General features: G+C 46.4%; 1 protein-coding gene across 1 annotated transcript in view; it reads left to right on the top strand.

Moving 5' to 3' along the window:
- The window catches only part of CFAP74 (cilia and flagella associated protein 74), a 98,169-nt gene that overhangs the window by 44,945 nt on the left and 35,457 nt on the right, over nucleotides 1-17,767 (top strand). Inside the window, exons 11-17 of the mRNA XM_061159783.1 lie at nucleotides 264-556; nucleotides 977-1,191; nucleotides 1,437-1,592; nucleotides 2,936-3,109; nucleotides 3,435-3,553; nucleotides 5,921-5,987; nucleotides 6,373-6,462. Coding sequence (XP_061015766.1) covers nucleotides 264-556; nucleotides 977-1,191; nucleotides 1,437-1,592; nucleotides 2,936-3,109; nucleotides 3,435-3,553; nucleotides 5,921-5,987; nucleotides 6,373-6,462 — 1,114 coding nt within the window. The remainder of the gene's footprint in view (nucleotides 1-263; nucleotides 557-976; nucleotides 1,192-1,436; nucleotides 1,593-2,935; nucleotides 3,110-3,434; nucleotides 3,554-5,920; nucleotides 5,988-6,372; nucleotides 6,463-17,767) is intronic.

Raw genomic sequence — 17,767 nt, forward strand, 5'->3', positions numbered from 1 at the left:
TCTGAGGCTCTCAGTCCTGACACATGGGAGGGACAAGTGAGGAGCAGCACCCTCCCACCCAAGGCTGCCCTGGTTTGAGCCTCAGCTGGGCCCCAGCAGCCTGGGGACTAGGAGAGCGGGGACACAAGAGCCCAAGGTTGGTGCCCCGGGTCTCTGGCCCGGCCACCCTTGGGCCTCCTCATCTGCTCCCCTGGAGCCCAGTGGGCCCAGCCTCTCGGGTCGGGGGTGTGTCTGGCTCTCGGCCCAGACAGCATTCCCTGCAGCGCCTTCGAGGAGGAGCAGAAGCGCAGGAAACAGGAGATTGTGAGTCGGCTCTTGAAGGAGGAGGCTGTGGAGGACAGGAGGAGGCCACGGCCCGAGCCCCCCAGACCCACAGGCCAGCGGAGCCTGAGGGACCAGACCTGGAGCTACGTGGCCACCTTCTGCGATGGGCAGAGCACAGAGGCCCCGCCCTGCTGTCCCCTGGTGAGCGGATGCCCTGGCAGCACAGGACCGTGCCTGCCAGCCAAGATCAGCACCACGGAGAGCGCCCTGGCCCCAGGACCTTTCCTCCCCGGTGCTTGCATCTGATGCCCCACCCCCACCACCAGGGATATGGATGGCCTCGAGGCTCCTTCCCAAGGCAGGCAGCGTGGCAGCCTCCCCTGGTAACAGCGCAGGTACAGGCAGGCAGCCCCCGGTCTCTGGTGCCTGACCTACCTGGGAGGCAGACCCCACAGCCATGCGTACCCTAAACAGGATCGTCTCTTGCCGCCTTACATGTGCACCGTGTCGGTGACCTGCTTAACTGTGCCTGAAGATGTGGGACAGGGATCTCGGGGCCCTGTCCTGAGCCCGGGTGGCTCTTCCACTTCTGCCCTGTGCACCCCCAACCTGAAGGCCCAGCTCACTGGCTCCAACAAGGGTGCTGCCGGCTGAGCCCCCAGGCTTCATTTCGTGTTGCTCCCCCCCCCCCCCAGGTCTCCACTCTTCTCAGTGCCCCTCTCTGCCCTGCCGTCCTGGGCAGTGCCCACCTGCACCTCCTGCTGCCTCCTCCCTGTTGTCTCACACCTGCCAACCACCCAGAGTGCTCCTGCTCTTCTCCATGGGGGGCCTTTCTCTCACCTGCAGCAACCTCAACCTCCACCTTCATCCCTATTCCAGCCTGATGTCCCTGGACAGAGGCCAGGTCCAGCCCAAGAGCAGATAAAGGTCTGTGAAGGGGATTCTGGCACATATGTGGGCCCTGGAGAAAGGCTTTCATGATTTGTAGACACTTGTACTTTAAATGGAAGTGACAAATGATGTGTGCTCTGGTCTCCAATGTAGAGTGGGGCCTGGGGTCCCGGGGTCCTCCTTCCCATCTGTGTGTGAGGGGCCTGGGGTCCTGAGGGTCCTCCTCCCATCAGTGTGTTCTCTTTTCTAGAATGAGCCGTGTCTTTCTCCCCCAACTCCAGGAGAACAGGCCCAGATCCTACCAGTCCTCTCCACTGCTGACGGCCATCTCCAGTGAGTCTGTCCAGGGGGATGGGAGCAGCCTCGGCGGGGAGGAGGACACACTGGCTTGGCCGGAGATCCCTGGGCTCTGGAAGGAGGACTACAAGCCTTTCCAGGTAGCTCCTCGGACACAGACACAGCCCCATCTCCCCTACCCACCCTGACCCTGTCCTGGTGACTGCTGGGGCCTCGCTCATGGATGCTGCTCCGTGGCTCCTCCTGACTGCCTCCCTCCCCCATAGCACACAGGCCGGCAGGGGCCGCACACAGTAGGTGCAGGCTGGGGCTCGGGGTTGGGGAGTGAGCCCTGATTCCTGCACTTACCACTGGGAAACCTGTAGCTGGAAGGCCTGCTCACACTTCCTTTGACAGCCTTCTGTCCAGGGCAGTGGTCATCCCAGCAGGCATAGCTCCATGAGCCATGAAATTGGCAAGTGTCCAGTGCACGCAGCAGGATGCTGGCCCCAGCTCTGTTTATGGCCACCCGGGAGGGCATTGGCCTTATCTGTGGGCAAACTCATTCCCATCATTCTGAGGGCCACGCCATTTGGTTCTGCTGGTTCTGAGGAGGCCTGGCTGACTGGGCCGGAGCTAGGCACTTATCCCACTCAGACTTGGCCACTGCACAGGGGTCACCGGTCAGCAGGCCAGCTTCCATCCCGGAGTGAGAAGGCAGGAGGGTACCAGTCCCTGGGTCAGCCCCGGCACCAGAGCCAGGCCCCCAGAAGCTCCCTCTCTAAATCACTGAGACTGTCAAGGCCGCACCTTTGTGCCCCTTGAAAAAATGTTGCTTCCTGTAGAAATTTTCAAAAACTTTTTCTTGGCCTGATTTTAAAATGCTTTCGAACTGTAGTAGTGGAAATACTTTTGAGAGTCCGTTGGACTGCAAAGAGATCAAACCAGTCAGTCAGTCCTAAAGGAAATCAACCCTGAATATTCATTGGAAGGACTGATGTTGAAATTCCAATATTTTGGCCAATTGTTGTGAAGAGCTGACTCATTGGAAAAGACCCTGATGCTAGGAAAGATTGAGGGCAGGAGGAGAAGGGGACAACAGAGGATGAGATACTTGGATGGCATCACTGACTCAATGAACATGAGTTTGAGCAAACTCTGGAAGATGGTGAAGGACAGGGAAGCCTAGTGTGCTACAGTCCATGGGGTCGCAAAGAGTGGGACACGACTGAGCAACTGAACAAGAACAAAAAACCTAGAAAACCCCCCTCTGCCATTATTTTCCAGAAATCCTCTAGGTCATGGATGGCTCTGCTCAGCCTCTTGTCCCCCACCCCCACCACCTTGCTGGTGTCCCACCTTGGATGTTGCATGCCCCCCTCCCCATGTGGCTCCCTCTCCGCCCCATGCGGCCTCAGTGACCCTGGCTGTTCATGTCCCTCACTCCCCAGCTGCCCTCAGGGAGGCCTGGCCAGGCTTTCCAGATGGCCCTGTCAATCCCCAGGTAGCCAAGGAGGACGTGGACCGGAAGCCGGTGGGCGGAACAAAGATGGACAAGGACATCCTGGCGCGGACTACGCAACGGCTACGCAGTGGGCTGATCCACAAACAGGTGGCATCAGGGCGTGAGTTCAGAGGGTGCCCCTTCAACAGCAAGCCCAAGTTCATCCACTTCAAGGTGAGCCCAGGGTCCCAGTACGTGTCCTCACCTGGGACCGAGGGTGACAGGGTCCCATGGAAGGGCTCAGGCACCAGCCCAGGAAGGCACTGGTCCTAGGGAGGCTGGGACGTCACAACTTCCCAGTCCCCCTGGAGGAGCCAGGCACCACCCAACCCTTTGCTGGGGGACTCACACCCTCTGGTTCCCAGGCACCCCCTTCCTGCCCGAGGCGGAGGTCCTGGGAGAACAGGGAGACGTCCTGGTCTCCCAGGCATGGCTGTCAGGTGCCGAGAAGCAGCCACCAGAGAGCTTTGAGTATTAACTTTTCACTCGCTTTTCCTAGGACTTTGATGTCGGCAAAGTGTACAAGAAGAAGATCACGCTGATCAACGCCACCTACACGATTAACTACTGCAAGCTGGTGGGCGTGGAGGAGAGCCTGCAGGACTTCGTCCACGTGGAGTAGGCAGTGGGGCGGCAGTGGGCGGGGCCTTAGTCCCTGCAGCTGCTCCCAGAGCCTCTTTGTTTGAACCACACTTGGGGCCTGTGGGCATTTTCTGAAGTGTCTCCGCCCCCTTCCTCAGGCCAGCCTCCTTTTCCCTGATGAATGGCTTGACATTTCCTCCTCTGTGTTTTGAGGTCAGTGGCTCTGAGTGAGAGCTCCCTAGGGGGCCTCGTGCCTCCTCAAAGTAAAGAGAAAAGCCTTTTTATTTCAGGACTGTGTACTTGAACTCTGTTTAAATTTTCAGTCTGCTCCAGAGTTTCAGGTTTCTTCTCTTGAGACCCTGCTGATGCCTGAGTCGGATCCTCTTGTCTGTGATCCCTTTTGGTCCCCGGAATCCTCTCTTCCTATTTTGTTTTTCCTCATTTTCCTCATAACGACCGTTACTGTATCTCTCTGCACCGCCCTCTGCTCTTCTGCTCCTTAAGCATTTTGACTTCTTCGTTAAGGGTTTTTTCTCCTCCCCCTCCTGGCTTCTGCTGCTCCTCCTCGTCACCAGTGGGGAGGTCCCCCGGGCTCTAAGTACCCAGGTCTGCATGGCTCCTTCTGTGTGAGAGCTGCAGCCTCCGAGGCCCTGCCCACTGCCCGCAGTGCCTCCTGGGGCTGTGCCACTGGCCGGGGCTCTGGTCAGTCTCCCCATTGGACTCGCTGTCCATTCTGTGTGGCTTGTGAGCCAGACGCAGGATCTTCGTTCCCTTTTCTGTCTTCCCTTGTTCCATGTTTATCACCAGTGCGTCCTCCACTGTCTAGGCATGCTGACAGCGGGGCTTTCCCGTGTGGCTAGTTCTCCCTGTGAATCTGTGGTTTCTGGAGGAGTGGGCGGGGGTGCATAGTCGGGTGGTCACCCTCCCCAGCCTGGATCAGGAACATTTAATGGGCAGGCAGCGTTTTCTCTCAACACCACGAGGATAGTCCTCTCTGTCTGCTGGCTTATGCTGTTGCTGTTGGAAGTCAGCTTTCTGGCCAGTCCCCTGCTTCATAGGTTATCCAGCCTCCTCTGATTGCCGTGAGGTCGCTGGGCCCTTGGGGTCCAGCATGTCCACCACCATATCTACTGTGGATCGCTGTCTCCTAGAGCTGCTTAGAACTCCCTGTGCTTCCTGGTCAGGCTCTGCCAACAACTGTGGACATCTCTCCACTCTGGCCCTTCACACACTGTCCCCATCCATCCTCACGGACCGGCCCTCTGTGTGCTTGACTTGAAACCTGTCTGCTCTGCACCCCCACGCTTCCTGACACCTGTATCACACCGCCTCCCCCCTCCCCTTCACCGTTATCTGTCTGAGCAAGTTTCTGGGGTCTGTCCCTTCATTCACTTTTTCTCTCTTTGATGGTATTTAATCGGCCATTGAAATTGCTAATTTCATTTCCAATTCCAGTTGCCATATTCCTCATTTCTGAAAGTCCCAAGCTCCCTTTCAGATGAGCTGATATTTCTGGTTCTTTTCTCCTGTCTGTAAAAGTCTCCTTTCAGTAATTCTACTGCCTGAGGTCCTGGGGTCTGGCCCTGCCCCTTGCCATGTCCCTGTCGGTTTGTGCGCAGCTTTCAGGTCTGGGTTTTGACCCACCCACTGGCAAGATGCCAGTCTGGGACTCTGTTAGTCTGACACCAGAACACTTCCCTCCCAACACGAGGAGCTCGGGTCTGCTTCTGCCTTGAGCCCCTGGGACGCTCAAGGGGCTCAAGCCAGCCAGAGACAGATTTTAATATTAAGTTTTTGCTTGTGTTTTCTAAGCAAAGTACAAGAGGTAAAATCCAAGCTTGTGAAAATGGACCTCATGTTTTGTGTTAGCAATTTTGTGGGGGGCTCCTTTTTTTCAGACAAATTCAAAGTCCTTCCAGAATCACTGGGAACATGGGGCTGTTTTCCTGATCCTTTTACTTGAAGTGAGACTCGGATGGCTCCAGTTGAATGCAGCGCCTTCAGTCCCAGCTCCCTACCTGGCTCACAGCCCCTCACCTTGAAACCAAAGTCCTAGACCCTTGGTTCCAGGCCTGGCTTATGCCCCCAGGGAACCATGACTGCTGCTCACCCCACAGCATCTGCACCCTCTGGGACTGGCCCCTCCTTCTGTCCCTCCTTCCCTTTCCCTTCCCCCTCCCCTCCTTCCCTCCCTCCCTTCCCACAACTGACACTCAGATGTCCCTGAAGCTTCTCCTGTGGACTGAGCCCCAGGGAGGCAGCAGGGACTCAGCCCCTAGGATAGGGCAAGAAGGAGGTTCTTGACGGCCTGCCCTGGCACTGGCTATCTGGGACAGTGGCTCCAGCCCAGCTGTGGTCCATGAAGGTAGGAGGCTCAGCCCTGCTCCATTGTTGTTCCTGCAGCTTTGACCCCCCAGGCCCGCTATCAGCTGGCATGTCCTGCGAAGTGCTTGTCACCTTCAAGCCCATGGTGAGTGTCAGTCCAAAAACCAAGCTGTGGAAAAAGGGGTTTTCTACCATTTCGAGAGGGTGGTGGGTGGAATCGGGGTCTCCGCTGCCCCAGGCTCCACAAGATGTTGTGATGGAGGAAGGACGCACTGCAATGCAGAGGGAGTGACGTGGCCTCCACTTGGCTAATTTCCAAAACATGCTGGAGACTCTTCCTCAGCTCAGACAGGGTGACACAGAGACCCTTCTGCATCCCTGGGCAGCAAGTGTGACCGCGGCTGCCCACGGGTCCAGTGGGATGGGCTGCAGGCCCCTCCCTTAGGCAGCAGTGGGGGGTGGGTTGTCCAGATAGCACGCGTCACACGGAAGCTGCAAATGTGTGGGTGGTCGGGGGTTTTATTTTTTAGATAAACAAAGATCTGGAAGGAAATGTCTCGTTTCTGGCTCAGACAGGCAGATTTTCTGTTCCACTGAAATGTTCAACAAAGAAATGCTCTGTGAGTTTGTGCTAAGCATTGGGGGTGTGGGGGGAGGGTGGGTCTGAGGCTGCTGTCTGGGAAAGTGGGTACCCACGCCCATGTTGCAAACATTTAGAGAGTCTGCGTAGGGCAGCACCCAGCTTGTAGGACCCCCGGGTCAGAGGAGACCCTCGGACTCGTCTCAGGAGACCTGCTCCTCCCAGAAGCTCTGTAGTGTCACCTGATGGGTTTCTTTTGTAAACTACAGTCACCATGCAGCTCTCACATCCCCAGAGCTTGTAACTGGAGCTCGTGCCTTCTGATCCCTCTACCCATTCTACCACCCACACCCCCGCCTCTGGAACCACTTCTGGTTATTTTTTTTTTGGTATCTGTGAGCTCCATTTTTTTTTCAGATTCCACTGTAAGTGTAATCATACAGTACCCATCTTTTCTACCTGACTTATTTCACATGCCATAATGCCATTCACATTATCCCAAATGGCAAGGTTTCCTTTTTGTGGCTGAATAATATTCCATTTTATATGCATCACAATTTCATTTCTTTATCCATCCATCTGTCGATAGACACTTAGGTTGCTTTCACGTCTTGGCTTTTGTAAATAGTGCTACAGTGAATATGAGCATGCAGACAACTCTTCTGATGATACTGGTTTCATTCATTTGGATGAATACCCAGAACTGGGATCACTGAGTCATATTGTAATTCTGTTTTTAATTATTTGAGGAGTCTCCATACTGTTCTCCACAGTGGCTGCACCGATTTACATTCCTACCAGCAGTGCACGAGGTTCCTTTTTCTCCACATCCTTGCCAGCACTTATTACTTCTTTCTTTTTGATAATAGCTATTCTAATGGTATGGCTTCCCTGGTGGTTCAGTGGTAAAGAATCTGCCTGCTAATGCAGGACACATGGAGATGCAGGGTTGATCCCTGGGTAGGCAAGACCCCCTGGAGAAGGAAGTGGCAATCCACTGCAGTATTCTTGCCTGAGAAATCCCATGGACAGAAAAGCCTGGCAGGCTACAGTCCTTGGGGTTGCAAAGAGTCAGACACAACTCAGTGATTAAACAGCAACAACATTCTAACGGTACAAGACAACACAGAGCTGTGGTTTTGATTTGCATTTCCCTGATGATCAGTGATGCTTTCATGAGGACCTTTCATGTGCATGTTGGCCATTTGTATGTCTTGTTTGGAAAAATATCTATTCAATTCCTCTGCCTGTTTTTAAATCGTATTGGTTGGGTAGGTTTGTTTTTTTGCTATTCAGTTGTGTGAATTTTTTACATATTTTAGATATCAACCCCTTATCAATGTGATTTGTAATGATTTTCTCCCATTCCATGAGCTGCTTTTTCATTTTGTTTGTAATCTCCTTCGTTACATGGAATTGATATTTTCTTTTAATTAAGAAAATTTTCGTATTAAAGAAAAGCAGAAAGAATGCAGTGTGTATCCATATAATCACTTCCTGAATCCAATCACTGTCAACATTTGCCATGGTCACTTCTTCTGTCTATCTCTCTGCTTACCTGGTCCACTTCAGAATGAATCAGCAATTTCCTAATGTTCAACAACCATCCTTATAAAACATCAGCATCTCTTAGAGAAGGAAATGGCAACCCACTCCAGTATTCTTGCCTGGAGAATCCCATGGACAGAGGAGCCTGGCAGGCTGTAGTCCATGGGGTCGCAAGGGTCGGACACGACTGAGCGACTAAACCACCACCACCATAGAACAGAGCCGCCACGAATAACAGGGCCAAGTGCAAAAGCACCCTTCATGGCGGGTCCAAACCACCAAACTGGGTTTCTTGTGGGGTCTCGGGCCTCTCACGTGGTCAGCTGGCCTCGGGTGCAGTCAGCCTCTCATCGCTAACCAAAAAAAAGAAAAAAGAAATTAAAAAAAAAAAATCATCATCTCAAATAAAATTAACCACATTCCTAGTCATCACCTCCCACCCAGTCCACATTCAGATGTACTGAGTTGTCCCCAAACCACCTTCTACAATTGTGATTTTTTGAGCTGAGGTACAATCAAGCTCACATATTGCATTTGATTATTATGCTCTTAAGTCTCTTTTCTTTCAGGCTTTAATTCTAGTCAAATACACACCTAGACATGATATATGTAGGAAGTGCCATGGACAGAGGAGCCTGGCAGGCTTTAGTCCATGGGGTCAAAAGAGCTAGACACAGCTTAGTGACTACACCACCACCAGCACCACACATGGCATAGATATACCACCTTAACTGCCTGTAAGTGCACAGCCCAGGGTTATTATATACATTCACAGCGCTGTGAGCCCTCACCACCATCTGTCTCAGAGTCTCCATCTTGCAAAACTAGAGCTCTTCTTATTAAACGCTCACTCCCTACTCTCCCCCAGCCCCTGGCACCCACCATTCTCCTTTCTGTCTCTGCGAACTTAATGACTTTAAGTACCTTATGTAAGTGGGATCACAGGGCATGTCTCCTCTTGTGAACAGCTTCTTTCACTGAGTGCAGTGCCCTCCAGGTCCGTCCATGCTGCAACCCGTGTCAGAATGTCCTTTTGAGGCTAAGTACTGTGGAGGGCTCTGCCTTTGGTGTTTTGCTGTTTGTTTTCATGCCCTGTAAGTTCTTTTGTCCCTCATCTCCTGCAGTGCTGTCATCTTTATGTTTAACTGACCTTTATGTTATGAAATGCTCAAATTCCTTTTTCATTCCCTTCTGTGTATCTTCTTTGTGGTAGGATTACATTTAGCATCCTAAAGTCACAACTATCCTATCTGGGTTTGTATTAGTCTGACATTAACAGCTCACGAAAACTCCACTCCTTTACAGCTTTGTCCCACTCGGATCTGTTGTTGATGTCACAAAATTACTTGTATTACTTGCATGTCCAGTAACACAAATAGAAATTTGTAGATACATCAGTTTCTTAGTTCTACAGAAAGCAAAATGTGGAGTTATAAACCAAAGTTACAATAACATGAGCTTTTAGGCTAAAAAATGCTTTTTAAAAGACTATGTTAGCATCTTAAATCGTGTAAGAAACTAAAATTGCTGTTACAAACCATCATGACTGACACCAGCACTGCGTGTCTTCCTTTCCAGAGCCCGGGGTTACTGTCTGGGGTCCTTTCCTCTCGCCTGCGCGACGGGCTGAGGCATTTCCTGCAGGCAGAACTCCTGCAGCTCTTGTCCATCTGGGACTGTCTTTTGAAGGACAGGGTTTTTTTTTTTGATGATTTTATTTATTTAATTATCTTTGCCTATGCTGGATCTTCATTGCTGTGCAGGCTTTTTCCTCTAGTTGCAGTAAATGGGGGCTACTGTTCGTTGTGGTGCTCAGGCTTCTTATCGTGGTGGTTTCTCTTGTTGTGGAGCATGGGCTCTAGGAGTGCACGCTTCAGTAGTCATGGCACGTGGGCTCAGTAGTTGCAGCTCTAGAGCACTGGCTCAGTAGTTGGTGCATGGGCTTAGTTCCTCCGTGGCATGTGGGATCTTCCCGGGCCAGGCATTGAACCCTTGTCCCCTGCACTGACAGGCGATTCTTTACCACTGAGCCACCAGGGAAGCCCCTGAAGGACAGTTTTGAAAGTTTAGGATTCTCGACTGACATTTTTCTTCCTGGAGCAGATCAGCTCCTGGCCCTCTCTCCTCCAAGGTATTTTTTGAGAAATCTGCCATGATCTTACTGAGGCTCCCTTGTGTGTGACAGATCATTTCTCTCCTCCTACTTTCAAGGTTCTCACTTTTTCTCTGGCCTTTAACAGTCTGATTACAAGGTGTCTCAGCACAAGTCTCTTTGAATTCATCCTCCTCAGAGGTTATTGAACCTCTTAGGTGTTTGTAATCATGTCTTTCATCGAAGGTGGGGAACTTTCGACCACTTTTAAAATTTTTTTTAATTGAAGGATAATTGCTTTTCAGAATTTTGTGGTTTTCTGTCATACATCTACAAGAATCAGCCATAAGTACACTCATGTCCTCTCCTTCCCGAACTTCCCTCCCATCTGGCCCCATCCCACCCTTCAGCCTGTCACAGAGCCCCTGTTTCAGTTCCCTGAATCACATAGCAAATTCCCATTGGCTATCTATTTTACATATGGTCCTGTAAATTTCCATGTTACTCTCTCCATACATCTCACCTTCTCCCTCCTCCCCTCCCCTCATGTCCATAGTCTGTTCTCTATGTCTGTTTCTCCATTGCTGTCCTGAAAATAAATTCATCAATACCATCTTTTTAGATTCCATATGTCTGTATCAGTATATGATATTTATATTTCTCTTTCTGACTCACTTCACTCTGTATAATAGGCTCTAGGTTTGTCCACCTCATTAGAACTGACTCAGATGCATTCCTTTTTATGGCTGAGTAGCATTACATTGTATATATGGAATACCACAGCTGCTTTATCCATTCATCTGTCGATGGACATCTAGGTTGCTTCCATGTTCTAGCTATTGTAAATAGTGCTGCAGTGAACATTGGTATACATGTGTCTTTTCCAATTTTGGTTTCCTCTAGGTATATGCCTGAATGGTCTAGTGGTCTAGGGTGTTTGCTATGACCAGTTCATTCTCTTGGCAAAACTCTATTAGCCTTTGCCCTGCTTCACTGTGTACTCCAAGGCCAAATTTGCCTGTTACTCCAGGTGTTTCTTGACTTCCTACTTTTGCATTCCAGTCCCCTATAATGAAAAGGACATCTTTTTTGGGTGTTAGTTCTAAAAGGTCTTGTAGGTCTTCATAGAACTGTTCAACTTCAGCTTCTTCAGCATTACTGGTTGGGGCATAGGCTTGGATTATTGTGGTATTGAATGGTTTGCCTTGGGCACAAACAGAGATCATTCTGTCATTTTTGAGATTGCATCCAAGTACTGCATTTCGGACTCTTTTGTTGACCATGATGGCTACTCCATTTCTTCTAAGGGATTCGTTCTCACAGTGTACAGGAGACAGGGATCAAGACCATTCCCATGGAAAAGGAATGCAAAAAGGCAAAATGACTGTCTGAGGAGGTCTTACAAATAGCTGTGAAAAGAAGAGAAGCGAAAAGCAAAGGAGAAAAGGAAAGATATTCCCATTTGAATGCAGAGGTCCAAAGAATAGCCAGGAGAGATAAGAAAGCCTTCCTCAGCAATCAATGCAAAGAAATAGAGGAAAACAACAGAATAGGAAAGAATAGAGATCTCATCAAGAAAATTAGAGATACCAAGGTAACATTTCATGCAAAGATGGGCTCAATAAAGGACAGAAATGGTAGGGACCTAACAGAAGCAGAAGATACTAAGAAGAGGTGGCAAGAATACACAGAAGAACTGTACAAAAAAGATCTTCACGACCCAGATAATCACAATGGTGTGATCACTCACCTAGAGCCAGACATCCTGGAATGTGAAGTCAAGTGGGCCTTTGAAAGCATCACTACGAACAAAGCTAGTGGAGGTAATGGAATTCCAGTTGAGCTATTTCAAATGCTGAAAGCTGATGCTGTGAAAGTGCTTCACTCAATATGCCAGCAAATTTGGAAAACTCAGCAGTGGCCACAGGACTGGAAAAGGGCAGTTTTCATTTCAATCCCAAAGAAAGGCAATCCCAAAGAATGCTCAAACTACCGCACAATTGCACTCATCTCACACGCTAGTAAAGTAATGCTCAAAATTCTCCAAGCCAGGCTTCAGCAATACGTGAACCATGAACTTCCAGATGTTCAAGCTGGTTTTAGGAAAGGCAGAGGAACCAGAGATCAAATTGCCAATATCCGCTGGATCATAGAAAAAGCAAGAGAGTTCCAGAAAAACATCTATTTCTGCTTTATTGACTATGCCAAAGCCTTCGACTGTGTGAATCACAATAAACTGTGGAAAATTCTGAAAGAGATGGGAATACCAGACCACCTGACCTGCCTCTTGAGAAACCTGTATGCAGGTCAGGAAGCAACAGTTAGAACTGGACATGGAACAACAGACTGGTTCCAAATAGGAAAAGGAGTACATTAAGGCTGTATATTGTCACCCTGCTTATTTAACTTAATGCAGAGTACATCATGAGAAACACTGGGCTGGATGAAGCACAAGCTAGAATCAAGATTGCCGGGAGAAATATCAATAACCTCAAATATGCAGATGACACCACCCTTATGGCAGAAAGTGAAGAGGAACTAAAAAGCCTCTTGATGAAAGTGAAAGAGGAGAGTGAAAAAGTTGGCTTAAAGCTTAACATTCAGAAAACTAAGATCATGGCATCTGGTCCCATCACCTCATGGGAAATAGATGGGGAGACAGTGGAAACAGTGTCAGACTTCATTTTTTTGGGCTCCAAAATCACTGAAGATGGTGACTGCAGCCATGAAATTAAAAGACAGTTACTCCTTGGAAGGAAATTTATGACCAACCTAGATAGCATATTAAAAAGCGGAGACATCACTTTGCCAACAAAGGTCCGTCTAGTCAAGGCTATGGTTTTTCCAGAGGTCATGTATGGATGTGAGAGTTGGACTGCGAAGAAAGCTGAGCGCCGAAAAATTGATGGTTTTGAACTGTGGTGTTGGAGAAGACTGTTGAGAGTCCCTTGGACTGCAAGGAGATCCAACCAGTCCATCCTAAAGGAGATCAGTCCTGAGTGTTCATTGGAAGGACTGATGCTGAAGCTGAAACTCCAATACTTTGGCCACCTCATGCGAAGTGTTGACTCCTTGGAAAAGACCCTGATGCTGGGAGGGATTGGGGGCAGGAAGAGAAGGGGACGACAGAGGATGAGATGGCTGGATGGCATCACCAACTCGATGGGCATGGATTTGGGTAGACTCCGGGAGTTGGTGATGGACAGGGAGGCCTGGCATGCTGTGATTCATGGGGTCACAAAGAGTCAGACACGACTGAGCGACTGAACTGAACTGAACTGAACTGGGTATATGTCTAGGGGTGGGATTGCTGGGTCATATGGTGGTTTTATTCCTAGTTTTTTAAGGCGTCGCCATACCATCTTCCATAGTGGCTGTATCAATTTACATTCCTACCAACAGTGCAAGAGGATTCGATTTTCTCCACACCCTCTCCAGCATTTATTGTTTGCAGACTTTTTGATGATGGCCATTCTCACCAGTGTGAGGTGATATCTCATTGTAGTTTTGATTTGCATTTCTCTCATAATGAGCAATGTTAAGCATCTTTTCATGTGTTTGTTAGCCATCTGTATGTCTTCTTTGAAGAAATGTCTGTTTAGGTCTTTTTCCCACTTTTTGATTGGGTTGTTTGTTTTTCTGGTATTGAGTTGTATGAGTTGCTTGTATATTTTGGAAACTAATCCTTTATCAGTTGTTTCATTTGCTATTACCTTCTCCCATTCTGAGGGTTGTCTTTTCACCTTGCTTTTAGTTTCCTTTGCTGTGCAAAAGCTTTTAAGTTTAATCAGGTCCCACTTGTTTACTTTTGTTTTTATTTCCATTAATCTAGGAGGTGGGTCGTAGAGGATCTTGCTTTGATTTGTGTCAGCAAGTGTTCTGCCTATGTTTTCCTCTAAGAGTTTTATAGTTTCTAGTCTTACATTTAGGTCTTTAATTCATTTTGAGTTTATCTTTGTGTATGGTGTTAGGAACTGTCCTAATTTCATTCTTTTACATGTAGCTGTCTGTCCAGTTTTCCCAGCACCATTTATTGAAGAGGCTGTCTTTGCCCCATAGTATATTCTTGCCTCCTTTGTCAAAAAATAAGGCACCCATAGGTGCGTGGGTTTATTTCTGAGCTTTCTATCTTGTTCCATTGGTCTATATTTCTGTTTTTGTGCTAGTACCATACTGTCTTGATGACTGTATCTTTGTAGTATAATCTGAAGTCAGGAGGGTTGATTCCTCCAGCTCCATTCTTCTTTCTCAAGACTGCTTCGGCTATTCAGGATCTTTTGTGTTTCCATATGAATTGTGAAAATTTTTGTTCTAGTTCTGTGAAAAATGCCATTGGTAATTTGATAGGGATCACATTGAATCTGTAGATTGCATTTGGTAGTATAGCCATTTTCACAATAGTGATTCTTCCTACCCAGGAACATGAACATCTCTCCATCTGTTTATGTCATCTTTGATTTCTTTCATCAGTATCTTATACTTTTCCATATATAGTTCTTTTGTCTCCTTAGGTAGGTTTATTCCTAGAAATTTTATTCTTTTTGTTGCAGCGGTGAGTGGAATTGATTCCTTAAGTTCTCTTTCTGATTTTTCATTGTTAGTGTATAGGAATACAAGTGATTTCTGTGTATTAACCTTTGTATTCTGCAACTTTGCTGAATTCACTAGTAATTTTCTGATAGTTTCTTTTGGGTTTTCTATGTATAGTATCATGTCATCTGCAAACTATGAGAGTTTTACTTCTTCATTTCTGATCTGGATTCTTTTTATTTCTTTTTCTTCTCTAATTGTCATAGCTAGAACTTCCAAAACTATGTTGAATAATAGTGGTGAGAGTGGACACCCTTGTGTTGTTCCTGATCTTGGAGGGAATGCTTTTAGTTTTTCACCACTGGAAATAATGTTTGCTTTGGGATTATCATATATGGCCTTTACTATGTTGACGTTCCTTTTTTGCCCATTTTTTGAAGCATTATTTTTACCATAAATGGGTGCTGAATTTTGTCAAAGGTTTTTTTCTGCATCTATTGAGATGATCATATGGTTTATATCTTTCAGTTTGTTAATATGGTGTATCACATTGATTGATTTGCATATATTGAAGAATCCTTACATCCCTGGAATAAACCTGACTTGATCATGGTGTATGAGCTTTTTAACATGTTGTTGAATTATGTTTGCTAAAATTTTGTTGGGGATTTTTGTATCTATATTCATCAGTAATATTTGCCTGTAATTTTCTTTTTGTGTGTTGTCTTTGCCTGGTTTTGGTATCAGGGTGATGGGGGCCTCATAGAATGAGTTTGGAAATGTTCCTTCCTCTGCAGTTTTTTGGAAGGGTTTCAGAAAAATAAGCATTAGCTCTTCTTTAAATGTTTTACAGATCTCCCCTGTGAAGTCATCTGGTCCTGGCTTTTGTTTTTGGGGAGATATTTAATCACTGTTTGGATTTCAGTGTTTAATTGGGTTGTTCATAATTTCTGTTTCTTCCTGGTCCAGTCTTGGGAGGTTGAACTTTTCTAAGGATCTGTCCATTTCCTCTAGGTTGTCCATTTTGTTAACATATCGTTGCTCGTAATATTCTTTTATGATCCTTTGTATTCTGTATTGTCTGTTTTAACCTCTCCTTTCTCATTTCTAATTTTGTTGATTTGACTTTTCTCCCTCTTTTTTCTTGATGCATCTGGCTAGTGGTTTGTCAATTTTATCTTCTCAAAGAACCAGATTTTAGTTTTATTTTTTGCTTTTAATCTTTGCTAGTATTCCCTTCGTTTCTTTTTCATTTATTTCTGCTCAGAAATTTATGATTTATTTCCTTCTGCTGACATTGGGGGTTTTTTGTTCTTCTTTTTCCAGGTGCTTTAGATGTAGAGTTAGGTTGTCTGTTTGATGCTTTTCTTGTTTCTTGAGGTAGGATTGTGTTGCTATAAACTTCCCTCTTAGAGCTGTTTTTGCTGAATCCCATAGGTTTTGGGTCCTTGTGTTTTCATTGTAATTTGTTTCTAGGAATCTTGATTTCCCTTCTTATTTCTTCAGTGACCTCTTTGTTGTTTAGTAATGTATTGTTCAATCTCCATGAGTTTGTTTTTTGCAGTTTTTTTCCCTATAGTCGATATCTAGTCTTACAACATTGTGATCAGAGAAAATACTTGGTACAATTTCAGTTTTCTTAAATTTACTGAGGCTTGATTTGTGGCCCAACATGTGGTCTATCCTGGTTCCGTGTGCACTTGAGGGCGTATTCTTCTGCATTTGGATGGAAAGTCCTGAGTATATCAATTAGGTCCATTTGGACTAATGTTTCATTTAAGGTTTGTGTTTCCTTATTGACTCTCTGTTTTGATGATCTGTCCTTTGGTATAAGTAGGATATTAAGGTCCCCTACTATTATTGTGTTACTGTCGATTGCCCCTCTTTTTCGGCCATTGTTTTTTTTTTTAAATATTCCCCCAGCCCTTTTCTCTCCTCCTCCTGGGACCCTGCAATGCACATTCTGATCATCAGGTCAGGGCCTTGTCAGGAAAAGTTTTATTACAGAATCAGTCTTATTAGTTATAGGTCTATTCAAATTGTCTTATCGCTTTGTGGTTTAGTGTTGGAAGGTTTTGTGTTTCTAGGAATTTGTATATTTCATCTGGGTTATCCAGTTTGTTGGTACAAGGGTAGTACTTTCTTGAAATGAAAGTGAAAGTCACTCAGTCATGTCCGACTCTTTGTAACCCCATAGACTATACAGTCCATGGAATTCTCCAGGCCAGAATACTGGAGTGAGGAGCCTTTCCCTTCTCCAGGGGATTTTCCTAACCCAGGGATCAAACCCAGGTCTCCCACACTGCAGGTGGATTCTTTACCAGCTGAGCCATAAGGGAAGCCCATGTACTTTCTTAGAATTCTTTTTACTTCTGCAGAATCAGTATTAATGTCCCCATTTTCATTTCTGATTTTACTACCTTCAGTGTTTATTTTCTTAGTCCATCTAGGCAAAAGTTTGTCGATCTTGTTGATCTTTTTGAATAACCAACTTTTGGTTTCATTAATTTTCTCTATTATTTTTCTATTCTCTACTTTGTCTCTGCTCTGATCCTTATTTTATTTTGTCTGCTAGTTTTGGAGTTTAGTTTGTTCTTTTCCTAATTTCTTGAGTTGTAGACATAAATTGTTTATTTTAGATCTGTCTTATTTATTAATGTAAGTTTTTATAGCTATAAATTTCCCCTTCAGTGCCCCTTCCACTGCATCCCATGAGTTTTGGTATATTGTGTTTTTGTTTTCATTCATCTCTATTTATTTTATAATTCCTCTTGTGATTTCATCTTTGATTTTTTGCCTAATTTCCATAATTTTGTGAATTTTCTTGTTTTCTTTATGTTTTTGATTTTTAACTTTATCCTGTTGTGGTCAGAGTAGATACTTTGTATGATATCTCTCTTTTAAAGCCTGTTGAGTCTTTTGTGGCCTAACTTATGGTCAGTCCTAGAAAATGTCTTGTGTGCACCTGACAAAAATATATGTATTGTTGTTGGGTGAAGTATTCTGTACACATCTCTTAGATCCCATGGTTTATTGTGCTACTTAAGTTCTGTATTTCCTTACTTATCTTCTGTCTGGTTGTTCTGTTTATTATGAGAAGAGTATTGTAGAGCTATATATTTCTCCTTCAATTTCCTCAGTTCTTGCTTCATGTATTTTTGATAGTCTGCCAGAT

This window comes from Dama dama, chromosome 14 (genome assembly GCF_033118175.1).
Source record: "Dama dama isolate Ldn47 chromosome 14, ASM3311817v1, whole genome shotgun sequence".
NCBI lineage: Eukaryota > Metazoa > Chordata > Mammalia > Artiodactyla > Cervidae > Dama > Dama dama.